Here is a 23,627-nt window from a genome sequence, read left to right on the forward strand (position 1 = left end):
GTTACGGATTAAACTAACCGGTAAAATGTAAAGTAACTAAAATGAACTTCATGTTGACTGGCTGCAGTATATGCATCAATACAAATAACCTAGTATCATATATATTTTATATTTATGTTATTTATTTTGTTTTATATTATACACACATTATATATGTATAGTCATATATAAGTTCCACATAATAAAGTTTGTTGATAATACCTCTGTACTTTTACTTAGGTGTACTTGTAATGGTAATCAGGGACGTGCAGACATTTTGAGGGGCTGTTGCTCTAACCTGAAAATGAATAGGATGGCTTGTGAATAAAAATCTCGACTTATGCTTCAGAACAATGCCCAGCTTGTTACATGTGCATCATGCAATCATACAATATTGCCTTATATGACGCTACAGGCTACAGCATCTTGCATGTAGCCTGCTGCTTATGTAAGCCTGCTGGCCAGTAAAGAGTGGTCCATGTGATAAAATAAAAACATATTGCACAATGTGAGGCAACTTTAGCCCTGGCCTTGTGGACATTATTGATAGTAGAACACTGTGTTATTAATACTTTATTTCAATTCTTCCACCACTGCATTTCATACACAGTCCTCCAAATTCAGCCTGACGTATTTGGGGAAGTTTGAACAAATGTTTGGCTGCACAGTGTAAAAAAAAATATATATATATATATCTACACTTTTTTTTTACATTTCTAAATCTAATGGGGATATATTGGTGCATGTGTATTGCCAGAGACTGGTTTTTCAGGACAGGAAGCTGCAGCTCAGTGTGCAGGATTTGGTGGGCGGAGCCTGGAGTGAAGTCACTGCCCCCCAAACTTGTTGATTGACGCGCACCAATGGCTCCTCCTTGAAAGTCTTTTTTTCCCTCCCCCTTCGTTTTCCAGTGTAGTGCGTTGATTTCATACCAAAGTCATACTTAACATTCCACTTATACTGTCAAACCTCTGAGAAATATTACGGAAAACAACAAGGCGCCAAATTATAAGAAACTAAGTAAACTGACCAGCTGCTCTCATTGAGAAGAAGAAGGTGACTGCCAGAATAATAAAAAAAAAGGTAAGTTCTGCAGTAATGTTCCTTCTTTCTGTTTAGAGCTCCTTTTTCTGGGGAGTTTTTTCATGCCGCTTGTCTCGGTGAAGTTTTCAGATCATTGTCATTTTTTACATTTTTCCGTGGAGCTCCTCGCGTTGGGAGGGAAGAAAACATTTGCAGATTGATAGTCTATTGTGTTTGACTTTCCCAGTGTGCAGGGATATCTTTGACAGGCTCTGTACAATCATATTTCCACCGGTAGCCCGCTCATTGACACACACTTTTACAAAAAAGAAAAGAAAAAAGCCCCAAAAGCCTTTCTCTTGACAGCAGAGAAGTGGGCCAATATGTTTGTTTTCTGTCTCGCACAGTTCCTACCTGGATCCAACCTCGTTCCTCAAGAGGAATCCAACAGTTATACCTACAGGCGCAGAGAGAGAGACAAACAAAAAACGATTTGGAGGAATACACAACTTCAGTCTGGTTTGGACCTCTGCATCCCAAAGGTAGGAGAAGAAGTTCTTGATTTGTCAGCATAGTCAAATGAAGACACGCACTCCTGCTAGTTCAACACTAGACGTGAATTTGTTAGACAAAACAGGAAAAATACAAAACAGTTTGTTTGTTTAAGGAAATAAATACAATTCTCGTGAAATAATCTCTGTGTCAAGAGTTGGCTACATGTACTTGTTTTTCTCTTGCAATGATAGGATTTAATAATAAAGTACATACATTTACAATTTTTGATCTCTTTTAAAGAGTTTATTAAGACACTTATTAGTTAAGAATATTCCAATTTTACCATTGTTTGCACAAAGTTTTAGACTAGCAATGAATACTTTTTTCACACATCTGATCTTCACTTTTCAATAAAAAAAGACTTTATTTATGAACACACAACATGTACATAGAGATAAACAACAATATATATATAAACAAATGACAGATGTACCAACATGGAACTACACTTCTGTTACATTATTGCTATTATGCCTTTTTTTTTTATAAATAGCAAACCTTCTGCATTATTTATTATCACAAAAAAAGGCAGCATGATTTTATTTCTGTTTTTTTTTTTTTACTTTTGTCCATTAAGAAGAAATTCTGAACCCATAAGAAAGAAGTGACTACTTTAGATTGCTGATACAATCTGTGTAGAAAGAACTGGGGTTTGTGTTGAGTGCGCACCTAGAATTAGGCACAAGGCATAATTCCAGTGGCATGGATAAATAGTATCTGGATTTTTACATATATAATAACTTTTGTTTTGGTTGTAATTACGTCATATTATCATTTATATTTAGAATTTTAAACAAAATTATAACAATCTATCTTATCTAATTTTTAAAATAAATAGAAACCATCTTTATTTACTTTCTTTATTTCCTTTTTACTTCTTTCTTCTGTGCCAACAAACAGGCATGTGATGATACTCTGCAAAGTCCCACTAAGTACATAATTCACAGGTGAGGATTTGAGATGCATGGATATGTATGCGAGCTAATTGTATAATTATATGCAGGCCACCTCAGGCTACACCTGCTCTCAGTCTGTGTTGTTATATCTGGCTCGGGTAAACTCTTTTTTTTCCTATTAGCTGATTACAAAATGTAAAAAGGACATGTTAGCACCTCCTTCATGCTAAATTTGTACAGTCATATGAGCTGCAGAGTTAAATCACTGCCAGTCAACAGGTTTGACTAAACAACAGAATGCAGTCTGTCAGGTTGGTCACAGTAAGCAGAATAACCTGTTAACAGTTCTGCTTGTCTGTTGTCTGTCTCATACTATTTGTTTCTTTAACTGCAGCAGCATTCCTTAAAGTTATAAAATGTAATATTTTTTACAATATATATATATTTTTTTATATTTTCTCCAAGTTTGTGGGGGAAACTAGCTCTGAAACAGGGCAACCGTTTTTACTGCTCAGTCTTTAATCTATGGGTGTGAATTTAAATACGACGATTTTGGTGGGGGGGGGGGGTCTTTGAAGTCATGCAGTGTCTGCTCGAGCTACAATCTTTTGATGCAACACTGATACAGAAGATAATCAAATAACGTATGTCAAGTTTTCTCTTCCTGTTGGTTGTGTTAGGTCATGGTTCAGCAGCTAAATCGTCAGTTTGAACCCTTCCTAAGACCTACTTTCTATTAACATGTGGAAATGATGTTCTGAAAATGAAACGACCAACCAGTACAACCAAACAATGTGTCCTTGGTAAATGAGACACGCCAAGATGCCTAATAATAGATTTAGATGCTGATGGGTAAATCTGGAAAGGATTAAGCATTCTGCTGCTCCGACAGATTCCGCTTCATTGTTTTTATGCAGCATGAATGCATCAGGCCTCCCAATGTACAATGTGGTCTTTTTTTTCCTTGAACATACTTTATGTTTCTCAGCCGTTGTGGATTTAGCATGTACGCTGCGCTGTGTGCTTGTGTGAGAGTTAAATGTGAGGGGAAAGTTTTACAACTTCACCCATGTCGTGGAGGTCAATTAGATTGCTTGGGGTAATATTCTCTTAAAGTGGCTGTTTTCTCTCTTTTTACTCCCCAGCTGTGTTCCTTGGGGCCGTTTATCAGAGGGAAGAGTTAATGAGCATGTGTTCACTTCATGAGGGTTAAAAAAGTCTGTAGTCCCTCTGATGGTTTTGATTTTTAAACTGTGGAGACACTGTAGGCATTTCAAATCATTTGTGGCTGATTCCAGAGCTGAAGTGCATCCTTTCTTTGCTCTGCAGAGTGTTTACTTGGGTGCAGGTCTGTTGACCGTTTGTCAGCGGCAGCTTCGCCCGTTTGTGTTAAACCCACAGAAGAACGGCTAATGAGCTTTTGCCCATTTGTGCAGACGTTGGTTTGCTTTTTAGCACCATCCCCAGAAGTGCTCGTCCAAATGGTGGACACTTGCCCCTCTGTCAACCCAGATCTGAACAAATACCACTTATGTCTGCGTGGTGAGCACACAGAGGGCCTCAGAGAAAAGCCAGCAGCTCTCAGCAGAAGGGCATTAATGACAATCTGGAATACAATGTGCTGTCCAACTAGTAGCAGTTGGGTTAAAGACTGCTGATGAAGAGCGTGTTGTGTTTTGAGCTATTTATCACAGTGATACAACAAAAGAAATAAATGCAAAATTTCTAGCGTCACATGCTCTAACACCAACCAAAGTAATCAAATGTTATTGTTTAAGATATACCAGTTACTTTACTCTCAAAGTCCCCAGTAACACAATTTATCAACATTGTATTCACGTTAATGCACTGCACATGTTTACATATCCTCCAAACCATGAGGTTTTAACAGATAAGCTTCCTGGCCTCCTATTCGGACCACTCAGGGGAGGAGCCGGGGAGTGGCCTAGAACAGTATAGTCTTTGTGTCAGCTGTCCCCAAGTTGCTAAACGTTTTAGTTGTTCTTTCTCCGGCGACCAACTGTTAGGAGTGACGTTACATATAAATGTACTCCGAAGAGGAAGAGGTCATAAAAAAAAATGTCTGTTGGGTTATGTGTGCCAGTGTCTGTGACTCCTCCAGCCTCCATTCTAGATAACAGGAGGCTCTCTCTCACACTGGGCTTGTCTGGTGTTTCAGCGACGTGTGTGTGTGAGGCCTGTGTGTCGCACTGGAGCTCCAGTGACCCAAGGGCACTCATGTGAAACCCCTTTAATCCCTGCGCTCAGAGTGTTTTAGGTTGGGGGATGATCTCCTTCTGCAGCACAGACTTACTCGCTTTGGTTGCTCCTGGTATAAAACAACACAGGTGTTCGGGTGATTTTGAGGGCGATCAGGCCTTTATGAGTATATGTACTCACATGAATTGAGCTACAAGTTTTGTCCATGGTTCAGCTTTGTCTAATGTCTAATCATAGTTTTTCCTTGTGAAAATCCCCTCTATACAGCCCTGATCAAAGCCATGGCTGCTTTTAATGCCTTGTTCCACAATTTAGATGGTTAGATGAGTTATTGGCTGGTGCATTCTGCTGCAAAGTTATGCATGTCTTAAAGGTTTCACAGATTATGGCTTTAAACCGCTCCCCTCACCACAAAATGACCAATTCAGGCTAGAATGGCTTCTCCGCTACGTTCCCTGGAAAATTTCCGATTAAAATGCTGATTCAGGCTGTAAAAAAAAAAGCTCTCTGGCGCGCTTGCCCTGTTTTGTGTCAGTCTTTCCCTCTTCAGCTGGATTTAGGCTTAATTCTCTGAAAGTGTTACAATTCAAGGTAGACCACATAGGCAGCAGCATCCAGTGTTAAAATAGAACAATGAATGAATGAATACCACCTTATGTTCATGTTCTGGCTCGATGTGTCATACTCATTTATCTGTCTCTCTGTGACTCTTACCTCAGAGTTAGTTAGCCTGTTTCCATGCTGTGTGATTTGTTTACAAGAAAACAACAAATAAGAATCAGTTGTGGTGAGTTTTATGGTGTAAATGTTTGAAAAATGCATGTCCGACTCTTCCAGCTCGGATCATTTTCACACATTTCCAGTCTTGCATGCGAGACATTATTCTCTTATTGTTTTTCTTGGGCATGCAGCTGGTATCAAACTGCAAATGTTTGACTTGACAAGGGGTGCATGTGGTGTGTGTGTGTGTTTGTCTCAACTTTTCCCTCTGCCTCTCTTTCTGCCTCTTGCCGTGTGAGCTGTTGGCTGTCCAGCCCTCCTCCTCACTCTCAGCTCTGATTGTTTCCTGAGCGCCGTGCCAGATAGGAAGTAGGAGGAAGTTATTGGAGGAGCTGGAGAGAATTTATTAGGGCCAAACACAGACACAGGAGGGAGAGGGGAGGGTGGTGACTCTGATTTTTTGGAGATGGGGCTCGTGCTTTCATGATTCCGAGGGAAGGCATTGGTGTCGGCGGCAAACTTTGAGCAGACAGGCAGACACTCTGGCCAGCTCATCGCCTTCAGTTTATCCTCTGAGTTGAGCGGCAGTAATACGGTTGAACGTGCATTTTCTGTAAATGCATCAGTGTGCGTTTCTGTGTGTCAGGAGGAATAAGGCAGCATTTCAAGCTCTTGTCAGAGAGCAGCTTTCCTGGCCTGGAACCTAAAATGTTTTCTTTATCTGTAATCTGACCTCAGTGAGCAGCTGCTCCTTCTGCCACCAAGTCCTGTTGTTTTCCCTGTCAAGTGTGTGTTTGTGTGGCTGTTGGTGTGTGTGTGTGTGGTGTGTGGGGTGTGTGTGGGGGGGGGGGGGGCGTCTCACTGTACATCTGTGAATGCCCCTCAACCTTAACAAGACGTGTGGTCTTCATGTGGAGGAGTTTTAGACCATGGATTTGTTACTGTGTATAAATGTTAAGTTCGGTGGAGGTGTGTTTAACTCTCAGCTAAGCAGGGGGGCTTTCGGCTGCCAGCAGGGGTCTGGTCTTTGCCAACAAGTGTCCCAACTCTGGTAGCAACTTAACAAAGGCTGCATTTTTAAAGACGTGAACAAATCCTGTAGTTTACTGTTTAACAAACAGATGGAGGTATATACAGTACATTAGGCCAGTGGGCAATGATGGAGAGTCATGTAAACACAACAGGCTTGATGGCTCTACAGTGGAAGAGACAGATTTGAAGGAAATCTGTTAACAATCTGCTTTGGGACATGACTCAGTAGAATTGAGTCATGGTAATGAGGGTGTACAGACCTACGGACAGGAGGGGGGAGGCTGACTGTCACGTAATGTTTGTGTGTGATATGACCAAAAATAAAGATAACAAGAAATCATTTTTAAATATTTGTATAAGTCAGAACCAATAGCACTTTAATTTTTGTTTTAAAGCTGCTACAATGAGCATTTGTATATAATATATTTTGACTCATTTATAGTGATGAACCATGGGAGAATTATCTCCCGAGTCTCAAGTTCTCTTCAGCTTTACAGTACATTTTAGCATCTTTCAGCTCATTGTTTTGGTTTAGTCTTTTTCTGTTTTCTTGTATTGTATTGTACTGACACTGGCAGAAAAACAAATATGTTATACACATACTAATGGAATAACAATGTTAGATTCTGATGATTGTGGTGCATTAAAAAGGGTTAAAAAACCATTAGCACTCATTAGGTTGTTTTGTTTTGATTAGTGATGTACAGTAGAATGAAGACAAGATGCACAGAGGGTCCACTGTTATCGAAAGCATCTGAGAAAACATACATCTTATCAGTTTTCTATGTAACATCACGCTCCAAATGTGACTATGCATTTTCAGTCCAATAGACAAGGTGCATAAAAGATGGTGGCCTCTTTGGTTGTTGTCATTTGATGCTTCTGCTCTCTCCTACAACACAAAAGGTTTTCTGCAGCAACTTTTCTGCCTGAACTAGCCCGAGCAAATGCACATATTTGTTTGTTCTGTTGCCTTTTGGTATTTACAACATTTTTAACGAGTAACATCAGAAAGATCATGTTTTTATGCATCTAGCTCTGGCTGTCTTGACATCATTAAAGCAAAAGTTTCTCTGACTGTTGTTTCGCTTACGAGGAGGAGCCAGTTTCTGTTGAAATTCAGTTGCTTTGAGAAACCACAGTTGAAGTTAGGAAACACTTAAGCTTCAAAATGAAATGAGTAATGTGACTGTGGAATTAACAGCAGAAGCAAAAACTTTGAACTTACAAATCACTTACTGTACACATACTCTGCCTAAGTGTGTGGGTTTTGTTTTTTACTAATACTACTGTCCTAGCTCAATGGGTTCGCATGGCTCTCATGGTGGGATGTTTAGTCTCCGAATATATTTCTATGATCCGTCCTGTTTGGTCTTAAATGTCGGGTAGGTTTGGACGAATCTTCCTTTCTCACCAGTGGACTGGAGAAGAGATGTTGCCATCAGGCCATAAAAATCTGAGACATGACAGAGAAGTTTTGACTCAAGGTCTTGTCTTTGAATTCCACTGCGTAAGTAAAAACCCATCTGGTTGGTCCATCTGAGAGTACCAAGATGATCTCATGTTCAGTGGCAGATAAAAGTGAGGAATAAAAAGTGGCAATGAAAAAGAAAATAAAAATTAGCTCTGCTTTGTCTGAGTGAATAAGTGTTATTGTGTCATCTCCTGAATGTCACACCATCCACTTGTTATTACTGAAACACAGGCTGTTTGTTTTCCTGCCTGTAGGTGTTTGTAAGGGATTTCCTACACTCTGTGGCACACTTAAACAAATGCCTGTGATGGAATCCCGTTTCTGATTCAGGCTATACAGACAACTTTCCTCCATGTGACCCAGCAGCCTGAAGTGACTCAGTAGCATTACTGGAATTCATTGGGACTTTTCACCACAAACAATCCCGTCTAGAAAGAAAAAGGGAAACTCAGTGCAGTGCCAATAAACTGTAGTTGGGTCATAGATGGAGTCGGAGCAGAGATAAGCCGATTGCTGAAAACAGACTGCAATGTGATCGCTCCGCTCAGTGCTGGGAAAATGGGAAGAGGGATTCTGGTGCATGAATGGCGCCGTTTGAATGAACGTGAGAGGCGCATAGCTTTGCAGCGTTATTCCTGCTGCATGTTGGAATTCTGTAGCGTGTTGGTCTCAGAGTCCCATGGCCTGACTCCCCCAGTGTGAGGGGAGATGTGTCCCTGATTTTTGCATTAAATATGAGAGCAGCGTGTCATTCAATCAAGATCCTTCATTAAGCTTTCCCATCTGTCCCAACTGCCTGAAGGGGCCACAGGTTTGTGCTTGGGACAAAGGTTTATCCATTAATCTGGAGATTATTTTCTCAATTAGCTGATTACTAGTTTGGGTCTATAAAACATCAGGAAATAGTGAAAAGTTTCCATCCAATTTCCTAAAGGCCAATTTGTGTAATCAAATTTAATTTTTTGTATTCGACCACCAGCCCAAAACCTCAAGAAGAAACAGAAAATCCTCACAACAGAGAAGCGAGAATGCGGATCATTTGGCATTTTTTCGAAATGGACGATTATCAAAATTTCAGTAGTTGCAGATTTATTTTCTGTATTTGAAGCTGTAACTGTCTTTATGTATTGTATCTTATGTGTTAGCTTATGTGTTATTGTGTGTGCAGCTCTATGTATCTGCAGTTTATTTTGTTGCGTGAGTCATTACTATGTTGTGGAGTTTCTCACCCAAACTTGGCTCAAAGGGACATTACAGTGTGTTTGTAACAGCTGTTTTAATATAATCAATATGTTAATTACGACAGTTTTTCTTCTAAAATGACTTGCTGGCAGTAAATCACGTTGGAGAGTTGAATCCCAAAGGTCTTCATCTTGAGCCCTTTTATTGGAACTCTCTTCGATTGTCAAGCTAGCTGTTGCATTTGAGTCCATAAAACTGTCCCTGTAACTTTATTTACCACTCACTTTCATCATGAAGTCATGACTATTGTCTTGATTTTAAATCCTGTGACTCCAATAGAGGATGTATTGAGAAATGGCTCCACTGACAATGCCCTGCCTCTAGTCTGAGCTCTGAGCGTCACAAAGCGGGAGCGTGTTCACTGCTGATGTTGCATTCCAGCTGGAACAATCCCACTGTTTTCCAGACCCCAAAGTGGACGCCTAAATTGGACAACTACCCCCCCCACCCCACACACACACACACACACACACACATACACACCCCCTTTCCCCCTCTGCTCTCCAACCAACCAACCAACCAACCAACCCACCCACCACCCACTCCTCCCATACGCATCCCCTGGTCTCCTGTCCTTATTTGGGTAGAGACGTTCTGAGCGCTGGGTTGGGGGGGGGGTGGAGGGAGGGCGTTGGGTTGACACAAGGGAGGCAGGAGGAGAAACAGTGAGCACTCGCAGCCCTTTCTTAATAAGGACATGTCTGGAATTCAGGCCCCTCTCTTGGTGAAGAGCCTCTCTTTTCGCAGCACCTCACTTGAACACACTCTCGTGAACACTCGGAGCTCCATCGTCAGATCTGCGTGCTACACCAAACGCCGTTTGTTGCTCTTCACAGGTCGCAGTGAGGAGGAGGTTTGCGGTGTTTTCTCAGCTATAATTGGAGATAAACAATAGAGTGGCCCGCCCCTCCCTCCCTCACTGTGCCACCAGTCTTTGATTATTGCCCCGGCTGTACTGAAGCTGTTGCCCCAAAGCACCTGTGGATTCATTAATGAAATACTTTGGGCTGCCTGAAAGACATTTTCACACTAGACCACACAAACACCATCTGTTGTACTTGAGACTGAGGAAGAAATGTGTATTTAAGGGTTACATTAGTGTTAATGTTAATGGCTCTTTGTGCCTACATATGTTTCTGTTTTTAATTTGTACCAACACACAGGCTGCTGACAGCAAGACTGTAAAATAAGTCAAATCATTATGGCTAATGTCATGACAGGCTACCATAAATGTTGAGATAGCTATGTAAACAAGGATTTTTTAAATTTGATTAAATCCCATTTAGAGCTGCAACATATGATTATCTTTGTTAATCCTGAATTATTTTCTTAATTAGTGGTTTGAAAAATGTTTACGCCCATCATTATTGACATATTTGAAATTGTCGATTAATTTGACAGAAAATAATTGGTCACCAAATTGATAATTCATGCAAAAAAAAAGACACATATTGGCTGGTTTTTCGACTGTTGGTTGAATAAAATATAAAATTTTAGGACATCATCCTTGGCTGAATTATAAAAGATTTATTTATTTATTTTTAATACAGTTTTCTGACATTTTATACATTTTCTTTATCAAGAAAATAATAAGCAGATGAATCAATAATGAAAATAGTGGTTGTTGCGGCCCTAATTTAAACTACTTTTTGTGCAGTTAAAAGTCCAAAACACGAAGATATTTTGTTCACTAGAGACAAAGAAAAACAGACATATCCTCACATATTCAAAGCTAGCATATTTTGTTTTGTCATTTTTTCTGACAAATCATCTAGTCGTTCCAGCTCAAATTTTATTCATTTATTGATTTATTTACTCACATATCCACATTTCTGTGTGTTGCATTTATTCACAAATTGGCAGGACAGAATGTGATTAAACTAGCCCTAACTCTAGTCGTTGTTAGTGGCCTTTGGGAGTGATCCAACCGTGTGATCTGTGAGGACTGAGATGGATCACTTGAGCTGCTGATGAGAGCTCCGTTTCAGTGTTGAGTTCTAACACCGTGACCCTGTTGCAAGGGGTCCGCCATAACCAATAGCCCCTTTGCTAAAATTAGCAGCTCGACTTGTGGATAATTGTCAAACTCTCGTTTAGGTTGAGTGACATCCATGAATTTAAAAGTATGTTGCGTGTGGCGGAATATCACTGAAGGAACTTTGCAACTACTCGCCTTTGATCTTTTGTAATTCCCGTTAAATGATGATGGGAAGGGAAAGGAAGCGTCACTAATCCCTCAACTCTGCTTTTTCACTTTCTCTGGATCTCGGTTTATTTGATGTAACTGCAACCATTTTAAAGTGTGAATCTTTCCAAATCTGAGGGCACAACAGAGAAGAGGAGGCTGAGGGAGATTTCAGGGCTATCATGAATGATCATCTTTCATTTAATGTTTTAAATAAGACTTTGTCAGACTTTGTTTCTCATCGTGAATATATCCAGATTAAATAAATCTCCAGTGTAATTATGCTATGAAGAATCACAAAGATTTTCTGCGGCTTTGAGAAAAAGAGTTTCACTGATTTGCATAGATATTTTCATATTGTTACTGTTACTTTTCTAAATAAAGTTAGAAATAAAAATCACATTGCAAGACTGAAACTTAATGTCTTGGCTGATTTTTATGTTACAGGAATCACACTGTTAATATTTTCTGTCTCTCTGTGTAAAACCTCATAAAAGAAGTCAGAAATGGCTTATAATGGCAAAAAAACCACTAAAAACAAATAATACCATACTTCTTTAACATTCTATGATATAAACTGTAAGTGTAGCTTTATCACTGTCGTTTTCAGGTACGCTCATTTTAGCCTTCTCTGTATTTATCCATTATTATTTTATTTTTGTCCGCATCTGCAGAAATGCTAAAGCAGAAAGACAAGCATCCTGGGAGGATCATGGTTACCTCATATACTTCCATTTCAGAAACAATACAATGCTGAAAAGGCAGCTTGAAAAATACTTAAGATCTTTGCCTGCAGTCAGCCATAAGCCAACCACACTGGGACACAGTTCCCAGACCACAAGAATTCTTTGAGGCCAGTGCTGATTAGTGAGGTCTTTAAACTTAGTTTTATGGAATATCTTGAATTCATTTGGCCATTTCAGAGAAATAAAATATAGGAAATGATAGTAATAATTACGGTTAACATTGTTTATTCATACAAATTTAATGACTGCAATAAAGAAAATGTAAAAAAAAAAAAAGAACGCCAAAGTAGTGACCTATAGATGAATGACATTCCTTATTCTAAAGTATCTCATTATGTTGTACATGAACTCTTGGCCTTCTTTGCAGTAAATTCCATTTATGCATATTTCTAATTAAAAACTGGACCAACTGAGCGGGAACCAAGTTCACATAGTATGGAAGATGTTATTTAAGTTGTAGACATGATGGATTGATGCTTCTCCGTGTTCTTCGATCCGTTAGGCATCTATTTAGAATTTGATTGTAAACACACAATCAAAACACTCACTGTGGTGATCACAGTTCAGTGTGTTAAGATGTATTCAAAGCAGCAGTGGATATATTCTGAAACGCTTTCCCAAGATTCATGAAACTCTTGCTCTACTCATCCATCCAATGCCAACAGCATACCTGGAGGATTTCCTCCACACATGAATGTCAGGGAAAATGATGCCTTGTAATTTTACACTATGATAGATGTCATGAAAGAGTAAGTTTTGAATGTTGAATGTAGACATTTTCTAAGTTTTACATTTGTTTGTAATGGATTTGCTTGTGGGTTGGCGTCACATGACCCGCAGTTCCGACTTTGGTCACTAGTCCAAAATTGATACAAGCAGTCTGTGCTGGTATTTTCTCCTGCTAAAAAAATAACCTTATGTTGACTGACTTTTCTAATATTGCAAAAAGCTGTACTTATCGTGGATAAAGAGAAGTGTCTTTATTAGAAGAAATGTTGAATTATGGCTGATAACAGCACACTTGTTACTTGGTGGTTATTGTTTCCCAATCAGATAAACAATGTAGTAAACAAAAAGATTGCAGATTTCTTATACTTGTCTTGTTGTCCAGAAATCCCATTCATTTATACTGAAGACATAAATCCTTAAAAATGGGTCCCAAATATATAGTTTATTTTCCTAGAACAGGTGGGCATTGTAGTTTTTTAGCAAATGTTTCTCAAACAGGATTAAATAGTACATTTGGTGGGGACTATTTGCAGCTGCGGATTAACACAGATTTGATGCGCTAGTCAGTGAGTGTTTATATATCGCCGGTATAGTGTGTGTTCAATTGATTCCAAAAAACTACAGAGCCCACAGTCACAATCACAAAACATGCCACAGATTGCAACAGTGTGGCTCACTGATGTGTTTTAAATGATTTCAAACAATAATGGAGCTCTATGGAATATATGCTACATCAGGCTTCTGCTAGACAGACATTACTATCCAATCATTGCTGATAAGAAGAAAAATATAACTCTCTGCCTTGGTGGAGAAGGCTGACCTATACCTGCGTTGACACTGTTTGGATATCATGTGTTGTGTAATTATGATTATGATGATTAACATTTGCTAAAGTTGTGCAATTCAAATCCATATTCAGCAAAAACAGCTAAGCAACTTGTATCTTCATTCCACAGATCTCCTACAGATCCGTTGATATTGGGGCTCGGGGTCGGGCCCAGGGGGAGCCGCCACCATTGCGTCCAACGAGTGGAGCGCCAACGGTAGCCCAGAAGATGGGCTGGACGGGGACAACGAGGACAAGACCCTGGACGGGGACGCCGAGGGCGTGTGGAGCCCGGATATCGAGCAGAGCTTCCAGGAGGCCCTCGCCATCTACCCTCCCTGTGGCAGGAGGAAAATCATCCTGTCAGATGAGGGAAAGATGTATGGTAAGTACACTGGATAACAGCCAGAGCAACAAAAGAACAACAATTACATGGAAATCAGTTCCATAATGAATGCACAAGAATGGGAAAACCATCCATTCCGCAGAGATTTGTGGCTGAGTGAAAACAAACAACCACCATAGTGCCCTGAAAAGAAATGAGAAAAATACTTTTCTTCCTCTTGCACTCATGTCACAGCTTTTACACAGAGGTGAATGTTTTCTTTCCACACAGAGCTCTCTTTAACAAGTCTGTACCTGTTGTGCTGTGACCCAGGGGCAGGTTCTTCCAGTCGCACCAGCACTCTCAGAGCTGGTTATTGCTGTCTTGAGAGCATCTCAGCTCCTCTTGCCTTGATTTACACCTGTCTTTTTCTTCAGTCTTTACAGCCTATTTTTATGCCCACTGTTTTACGGCCTCCTGTCTTTCTCACTAAACTTTTAGTTGCAAAACCTGCTCTTTGTTTTTTTATCGGTGAACGTCATGCACTTGTTTCTCCCCACACCGGTATTGCTGTGAGAGTTTTGCCTGTAGGTGACTGGTTGGAGCTGGTTTTTGGAGAAGTGTTGCGTTTGATGCTGGATAGCTCAGCTAAATTAGCAATAATTAGCCCAGCGTGAATCGAGACTCAGGAACAAAAACATCACATTGGCATGTTGGAGATTTTAAACATCCATATGGTTTCAGAATAGTTATGCTGTTTCCTGCAGTGTGTTCATTAAATTGCAGGTGTTGAGCCCTTAATGTCCTGAAAAACTCCAGATGGATATGTTGGCAAGTTCTTAGGTAGAATCACTGACATCCAGGTGTAGGAAATTGAACGCATTTGCCTTTCATTATTTTGATCCCACTTTCCCATTCTTGTTGTTGAGACAGTGCATGCTCTCCTAATTAGATTTAGCATTTGAAGTTGGAAATTTTGCTGAATAGCAGTAAATTTTGATTGACAGGTTTTGTGCTGCCTTCTTCCCCTCTGTCCTCAACAAACTTCTCTTTGGTTATGTGAAATTATGTTATTTTCACCATCGTAACTCAACTCCCTCAAGCCATGCTTTGCGAGACTTCCCTGCCCTTTAATTATTGTCCATCATGTCTCAAAAACTTGAAATTGATTCTGGCTTCAGAGCAACCATAAAAACCATCAATCATTACCACCAAAGTCAGAGACAGGCTGTGTATTTTTTAAGCATTAGTGTTTGTTTTTAAAGCTCTGTTTTTTAGGGTGGCTTTTCTTTGCTTGACGTCAGATGGGATTCTTGTGGCGTGATTCACCCAAGATGGAATTTGTCAGGCAGATTTCGATATTCAAGGAGAAGCACATACCTGAGATAACTCACCCACTGTTGCAGCTTCTGTTGTTACTCTGATCCTCACTGAAGGAGCATAGTAGTGAGGAAACAAGTTTGGGATTCATCGATTAGTCAACAGAAAATTAAATCAACAACATTTTTTTTTTCTGATCAGTTAATTAATTGAGTCATTTATCAAGCAAAAATGCCAAACATTTGCTGATTCCACCTTCTCAAAGTTAGACAAAACAAGACATTGTCAGACATTGCCTTGGGCTCTCGGATCCTCAGGACAGGCATTTTTCACGGTTTTCTTACATTTTGTAGACTAAACAATTAATTGTTGTACAATAAATTCACAGATTCATCCATAATGAAATTTTAAATTTTAAATAAAATTAATTGTAACCCCAGAACTACAAAACTATATGATGACTAAACTGTTGACTACTATGTTCAGTCTGTTTACAATAAGCATTTCTGACTCATTTTTAATTACATTTAAGTAAATCAATCAGATTTCCATTTTAAGCAGACTTGAGGGACATATGCTTAAAAACAAGTATTAGTAAACTTATTGTATATTTTTCCAGAATGACACAACTAGTTTACAACACGCTTTTAATTTGTGGATCGACCTTAAGCACAAATCACTGCAGGCATCTCTAAATTTACCTAAATAACTCTTCAGTCCTGTTTAGCGGGGCAGTGTTGTGTTCAAGGCTCCATACATTTGTCATGAGAACGTCAACAAAGAGGCAGGCCGTGCACAAACCTGCCCCCTTAGCAACAAACTGTCAGGACCCCTTTTAGAGGCCTGTTTTTTTCTAGAGCACTAAACACCCTCTCCATTTACAATAAGTCATCTGAGGCTCTGCTGGCAGAGCCAAGGCATGCCCCAGAAGAAGCCTTCTCACAAGGTGATTACCTCAGACATCTAAAAGCTGCCCTGACGTGAGTTTAGGGGAATGTTAACGATTGCACTATGTAATACTGTCTACCTTGCAGTCTCAGACTCCTAGTGGCCTCCAAAAGCAGGCAAGTCATCCCTCCCATTGGGAATTCCACTTTTTCTGCCAGGTTTTTTTTTTTCATTTGGTGGGAAACCTTTGCAAATTTCCATTGCCTTAGCAAGATGACTTCTTTATACATGTGTATTCTTTGCTCTACAACCCTGTCTAGACTTCCCAGCAGCATTGCCAGTCATTTACGTAGCTCAAGGGTGACAAAGAGTTCAAAGGAGCATAATACTCAGTTTTAAGTCACACATGTTAATAATCACTTCAGTAGTTTGAGAACATGAATAAGACTTAAAGGTCCAGTGTGTAACGGATCTGTTGGCAGAAATGGAATATAATATTCATAAGAATGTTTTCATTTGTGTATAATCGCCTGAATATAAATAAAGTTAATGAATAAAATAAAGTTGCGATCTGCAATTACACTGCCCGATGCCATTAAATGCTACACACTGGACCTTTAAAGAACCTGAATTCTAGTTTGTGATGTATTCACAATTATAATAGAATATATCTAACTGCATCTTACTTGTATCTGGGGCTGCAAAAGTAATCTAAATATTATTGAAATCACAATATGGCCATTTGCAATATGCATTTGATGTTTTTCAGTGAAAATTTAATTTGTAATGCAAAAATGATCATTCCAACAATAAATGTTATTAAGGTATCATCAGGTATCAGCACAGGAAAACATCTTGCCGGGCTCCTGTCCGAAGGTTACTAAATACACTTATTAACAGGTTATATCTTGTTTGTTTACTCCGTACAGAAAGTATAAAAACAAGTTTGGATCAAGAAGTCACTTCTCCGAGCCAAGAAATAGTCCAGCACAAAATCCCATTCAACCACAAAATTACTTTTTTACGCTTCGGTTTATGTACAGATTAAACTAACAAGATATAATGCGTTAATTATTGAGCTTTAGGCCTGCCTGTAGGCTTTGGATTAAGGCAGACGAGCTGTTTACAGTCTTGATGCTAAGCTAAGCTAACCAGCTGCTGGCTGTAGATTTATATTTAAGAGACACATATGAGAGTGCTATCAATCTTCTCCTCTAACTCTCGGCAAGAAAACAAATTTGCCTACTTCCCAAACTGTGACCTTTGATTGCTCATATAGAAAGCAATGAACACACACTATCCATGCCAAATTCACTGGTAGGTTTATCTGCTGTGTCTTTTTAAGTTCAACAAACTAAAAGCCAAGCTCAGAGACAATTGTTCTCGGTATAATTAAATAGTTGGCACATTTTACACCCAAGTTCAGAGGAAGTATCTTCAGAAGACGTGTGTGTCAAAAAAATGTTGCCTGTCTTGTTTTGCTTTGGGGCTGTACTGACATGTTGTTCCCCTGCGTTTTCTGGCCTAGACAGGTATGTCAAACCCCAAGCACACACCTCTCTTTCTCTTTCTCTCTCTCTCTCTCTCTCTCTCTCTCTCTCTCTCTCTCTCTCTCTCTCTCTCTCTCTCTCTCCCCTCCCTCTCTCTCTCCCTGCAGCTGTCACTACTGCAAAGCACTCTGGGTACAAAAAAAGAGAAATACTTCAGTGCTAGAGGGAGGCTTATGTCTGTTTCGACCTTTGAAGGCCACATTAGAAATTAGTGGCAGGCTCAGTGCATGTGTGAAGATGTGAGAAAAGATGTGTGTAAAGATATAAGAGAGGGGGCTGAGCACTCTGTAATGATGACTGAGCAGGCCTTCCCTGTCAGCCCCCTCACTGAGATGTTAGGAATGTTTTCAGTCATGGCTGAGCAGTATGTTAGCAATTTAGGATTACCTCAATGTTATGAGAAGGGAGGAGGGGAGAGAATATGGGTGGAGAAAAGGGCAGGAGAGAAGGAGAGAGATGGAGATGGAGGGGTGGGGGGGTGTATGGAGAGTCAAAAGAGATTACCTTTTTACTCACTATCTTAGCGTGGAAGTGGAAAATTCCAGCGGTCATGTAGTAAAAGAGAAAGATAGGCGTGTCCTGTCAGTGAAGAGGTTAAGAATGGCAGCCTGCAGCGATGTGAGTGGGTGTTGAGCAATCAACAAGGGAATCATAAGCAGCTCAAAAAGAGGGTAGCGAGATGGAAAGACAGCGAGTGTGGGGAAATTAGAGTCAGAGGAAAAGTGAAGCTATGCATGCAATTGGACGGCTGTGTGTGTGTGTTTGTGTGCACCTGTCATGTTCCCCTGCAGCCTTTTCACCCGTCTCTCTGACCCCCACCATGTCAAGTCTGAGCAGATCTCGGCTGCCACGGCTGCCGCTACTATTGACAACACAGAGATCACGTCCTCTGTATTTTCTCTGTCGGGGTTTGAGAGAGAAATGTGTCTAAAAAAATGCTCAGTTAATATAACCAGTCCTACAGGGTCACTGCTCTAAGAAAACTAGGTCGAATTTTTTTGATTTTTATATTCTAGGTCAGGTTGGCATTTAATTTAAGTGAATGATATCCAGCGACAGGTTTTTTTTTAATAGGTATCAACTCACCCTAACGATTTGAGTGATCGAGAGCCTGTTAAAAAAAAGCTCTGTTCAGCAGAGTTTCTCATGCCTGAGGTCTGAGGTTGAACACATGTCTCATTATGTTACCCCTCAAAATGTGTTGTCTGCTATGGTTTTCAAAATTTGATGCAAGGGTGTGAAGTGGAAGATGAGGGATTTGGGACTGATTACCTCAGTGTTTCTAGAATCATTTGCTATCTCCCTGTGAACAACTCTTCTCTTTTGTGCTGAAGTAGTGCTATTTATCGTTTAGGGATGTAGCCTTTGATAAAAACAATATGTGTTCAATGTGTTTCAGTGGTATCAAAAGACAAACTGGATCTTTTTCCATAGTGCAGAATAAGTAGTGCCTGAGAATGTGTCTTATGGTCCCATTTTTAACATTCAACTTTATAAAGATTTATTTGAAATTGGAGTTATTTGCCTGACCCGCATCAAAGTGGTCTCTTTGCATCCGACTGTATAGCACATGGAACAAAAGTGGTCATTTCAAATATCACAAAACTAACCAGATGTTGTGGAAAAACTGGAGATATCATCCCAGCTCACAACCACACAACTCCACTGTTTAACAGATGGATGATCAAAACACATTTTTGATTTCTCACGCAATACCAACAATTACTGTGCTCAACACTGTTATAAAGCATGTTACAAAAAATGTGTACGGTTTGCTATTTTTAAAATAATTCCCATAACTTTGTGAATAAGAGAATTAGCTTTGGAGAATCCTGAAAGTCTGATAGTCTGTTGTATTTACAGTCTGACCAGCGCTCTACAATACTGAGTCCACCTCACCATTCTCAAAGAAGTTCTTGCCTTTATCCAGACCTCTACCTTCTTGTTCATATTGTATCTCAGAGTACAGCACTTTGCAATGAGATATCTGTGAAATTTATAGCAGAACTCTGCAGTTGGGACGATGTAATGTTTTCCCCCCTCTGCTCCTCAGCTGAAGAGATTGAGAGTGACAGTTGCGTGGGGGTCGAACTGGCATTGTTCTTTCTCTGCCATCCTCTGCTGGGATGGTCGGCAGCAGGTGCTGCTGTCTGTTGAGTGCAGGGTCACACAGTGGTGTTGTTTTGGGAAAAGGGGCTGCTTTGCTGCCAGGTGGCAGTTGTTGGCAGAGACAGTTATGGCTTTGTGTTTCCTCCAAGAGTTACAGCATCAGCTGCCCCTTTTGCCCCTCTAACCGACAACCCCCCACCCCGACCTAATGGCCCTCACCCTGACTCTAACCCCTACTTCTCCCAGAGCTGGAAGTGCGTACGAGCATGTGTGTCCGCCTGAGCTCTGGCTGTGTTCGCAGGCCCAGGCCAATCAGACTGGCTAGCACAGATGTGACAGGCTTGGAGGAATGCTAGGAATGCGGAGGCGCTGGAGCGGGCGTGTCCATCCTTGGCCCGGGGCAGAGGGGGGCGGGCTAGCTCAGTATCGGCAGACAGTTCAGCTCTGCTCTGCTGGCCGACCGCCGGGCTGACTGGTTGGAGAGTATGGTGAGTGCTGCAAGCCTTCTGGAGATGGCCTGCAGTACTTTTATGGTAATTGCTCTAACCAGGGCCTTCTGGAGGCCAAGTGCTAAAGAGTGTGTGTGAAAAAACAGGACTTGTTTCTCCTGTCATTATGTGTCTGGATACTCTAAAGGTTGTTAAACCGTAGACTTCTTAGACACACAGTCTATTGTGGCACATCTTGACCAGTTTTTGTTGGTGTAAATTTCTGTCAGCAAGTTTAGAAGAGTTTAGGTCATTATTCATAATGATACAGCGGTTCAACCTCTCCCTTTGGCCCAATTTTTCAGCCACAGAAACCCAGTAAACGTGACTTGGCAAAGAAAAGAAGTGAAAAAGACTGATGGACTGATTTTCCCTTGAGACAACAAAATAATCCTTTTTGCACTCTGTATACACCGAAGATGATTTTTTTGCCTGATCCCAGCTGCACTTTGCTAAAAAGGCAGCGGTTTTTAAATCTCATGTATGGCACTGAATGTAAAGAGGACCACAAAAGCCCAGAATAGAAGCCTATTCTCTGCACAACCTGTTTGTGCAGAATGTCGAGAGTAGATGTTATGTCATGAAAAGCACTGTTCTGTTTTCTAAGCAATCTGTAATTAGGCTACAGGGCCACGTGAGCAGACAATAAGGAGGTGTGAAACAAGCAATCAACCTTTATCTGGCTTATTTCAAATAAGAAATTACATGTTTAAAATAGATCTCCTATAGGAAACAGAGGTGTTATTGTGCACTGTGACCTGTAACAAATGCGTGTTTGCCCGGGGTCTGAGGAGCTCTGGGAAAGGTCACACTGTTGTTCTTTTGACATGAGACGTGCATTCAAGATATGACAAGAGTGCCACCTTCTGTCCAATTTAGGGTATCAAGTCAGCAATGTACAAATATTACATCTTGTTTTTGTTTGTGACCTTGCTTTCTGTTTTTTGTTACAGGTCGCAATGAATTGATAGCAAGGTACATCAAGCTGAGGACAGGCAAAACCCGCACAAGAAAACAGGTAAATAAGTTTGAATGCCTTTGGTGATTGGATTAGAATAATCACGCATGGTTTTAGTTACTGACATTACAAGACATAAAAAAAATATCAACAGAAGGGTTAACACTGTTCATTCTGTAATTATATATGTAACTATTTCATTAAAGGATTTATGTAAATTGAGTTTATTATTTATATTTCTTATTGTCAACAAATCCCATGAAAAGACCAAAACCAACGATGTGGTTGCCCGAATTTCAATAGCTTTCGACTTACCTGCCTTGTCTGTGGCTCTCAGCCACCCATCCCATTTTTTTCCTACTAAATGTAAATCTTTGAGTAGGTCATAGTGGGTTTAATTTGTTAAAAAGGAAAAAACTGAAACAGCTGGGCACTGTAGTTTTAACACCTTTCAAACAGGAGTAAATAGTGCATTTGTTGGGGACTATTTTATACATATTTGTAGTAAAATAATGTTTATAGTCATCATAAAGACGCAATGTGATGTAACCCAGTGCAACAGTTTGGCTCATTGATGTATTTTAAATTTTTGGACAACAATGGTGGTCAATGGGGAAACTTTTGATGGTTTTGGTCATGAGATTTGTTGGTAATAAGTAAAATATAAAATATCACCAGTGTTATCTTTTAAATCAACTTTTATTGTTTGCATGAACTATTTAGAACTCTCACTGTATTTGTTATCAAGTCTGCAAGTATGTGTCTGTACTTGCATATGGGTGTGTGTGTGTGTGTGTGTGTGTGTGTGTGTGTGTGTGTGTGTGTGTGTGTGTGTGTGTGTGTGTGTGTTTGTGTGTGTGTGTGTCTGTGTGTGTGCATGCATCTGAGAGCATGTTGTTTTTTTATGCTCAAAAACTGTTTCACACCCTTTTAGGTGTCTAGTCACATACAGGTGTTAGCACGGAAGAAAGTTCGTGAATACCAGGCCGGTATAAAGGTAGGTCCCGCAAACCTGCCTCCCGGCAACACTGACTGGGCGACTTTTTCCTCTTTGGTTACGGCTTCTCTCTTTCTTCCCTTGTCTTTTCTCTCCCTGTCTCCTTTTCCTCCTCTTGGCTATTCTTCTGTGCAGGTTTCTAGCCACTTGCAGGTTCTCGCCCGGAGAAAATCTCGCGAGATCCAGTCAAAGCTAAAGGTATGCGCTTCACCGCGGGCTCGGCGGGGCTGGTAAAGGCTTGGCTTTGCAATAACCTACTAATTTGTGCACATTATTATTAGCCCTTGCTTTGGTGCAAGGCCAGTTCCTGTTAGATCAGTGGATGCAAGCTTGGCAAGTAAAATACATTGTTTAACGATAAATCAGATGATAAATATTCTGAAGGAGTTATTCTCTGATATACCCAAGAGAACCACAGTCCTGCTTCTGTAGCATGCATGCAGTGCACAAACAAAGCTTTTTAACTTCTGGAGGTCAAAGCTGCATGAACTGTACCGCTAATCTCATCACTCAGTAGTGAAAACATAGTAGCTGATTCTAAAGCTTCTTCTTTAAAGGAATGCTACACAAGTTGTCCTGATGAGCCCAGTGAATGGTCATTTAGCTGCTTGTTGCTCCATCTCTGTATCAGTCGTCAGTGCCAGCCGTGCTTCTGCAGCAAACTGTACTTCTCTGAGACTTTTTCTTTCCCTGAAACTCTTCCTTCTTTGATACTTTTAGTTCCTATAATGTGTCTGTTTGTGGTGTGTTTTGTAAATCTTTACAGTCAAAAAACATTCATCTTTGACTGTTGTCATCATTTGACTCCTTTTGACTTATCTTGTAGTTCTTTCTATCCATCTGGTCTCTCTTCATGCTTTATATTGTTGTTGCATATGTGCATATACATAACATAGACACTTGTAAATACTGAATACATTGTGGCATTCTGTAGTGCTAACTTCAATTTAAATTAACCCCTGTATGCAGACTAATCCTCCAGTGGACACCAACATCCACAAGTGGCACATATTGTTTCATATTAAATTTAACTGTAAAAGCACTGTAAAAGACTGTAAAAGTCTTTTTTTTCCAGGGATGTCACATGTAGTTCAGTTCACCCAGCAGTGGCTGTTGTGATAACCTGTAGGGAAATAGATACAGCAACCTCCTTACATCCTTACATCTCATAAGTTTTTTACCATGAGAACGTAGTGAGAATCAACTTGTTTTTATGTTTTTACTGTTCATAGTAAGCTATAACTTTCCTCCCTTCCCTGTTGTCTGTCCAGAAGTTAGAAGTCCTCACCAGTGAAGGACAGAGCAAGGCTGCCACATTATCTGCCCCAGTCTTTTCCACTTTCATATTGTGGCATTAAAAATTGT

At 40.2% G+C, this 23,627-nt stretch overlaps 1 protein-coding gene across 7 annotated transcripts in view; it reads left to right on the forward strand.

The window, feature by feature from the left end:
- The first annotated feature begins 890 nt into the window (after window positions 1-890).
- tead3b (TEA domain family member 3 b) overlaps window positions 891-23,627 on the forward strand; it is a 30,643-nt gene continuing 7,906 nt past the window's right edge. For 2 of the 7 annotated variants that reach the window (XM_051414230.1, XM_051414231.1), the window contains exons 1-6: window positions 892-1,062; window positions 1,410-1,544; window positions 13,758-14,012; window positions 21,261-21,325; window positions 22,200-22,262; window positions 22,398-22,460. In XM_051414230.1, coding sequence (XP_051270190.1) covers window positions 14,006-14,012; window positions 21,261-21,325; window positions 22,200-22,262; window positions 22,398-22,460 — 198 coding nt within the window. In that variant the 5' untranslated portion in view covers window positions 892-1,062; window positions 1,410-1,544; window positions 13,758-14,005. Of the gene's footprint in view, window positions 1,063-1,409; window positions 1,545-13,757; window positions 14,013-21,260; window positions 21,326-22,199; window positions 22,263-22,397; window positions 22,461-23,627 lie in introns of all 7 variants that reach the window. The other 5 variants (XM_051414233.1, XM_051414235.1, XM_051414234.1 and 2 more) reach the window with 3 other exon arrangements.

The sequence above is a fragment of the Dicentrarchus labrax genome, unplaced genomic scaffold, assembly GCF_905237075.1.
Source record: "Dicentrarchus labrax unplaced genomic scaffold, dlabrax2021, whole genome shotgun sequence".
Classification (NCBI taxonomy): domain Eukaryota; kingdom Metazoa; phylum Chordata; class Actinopteri; family Moronidae; genus Dicentrarchus; species Dicentrarchus labrax.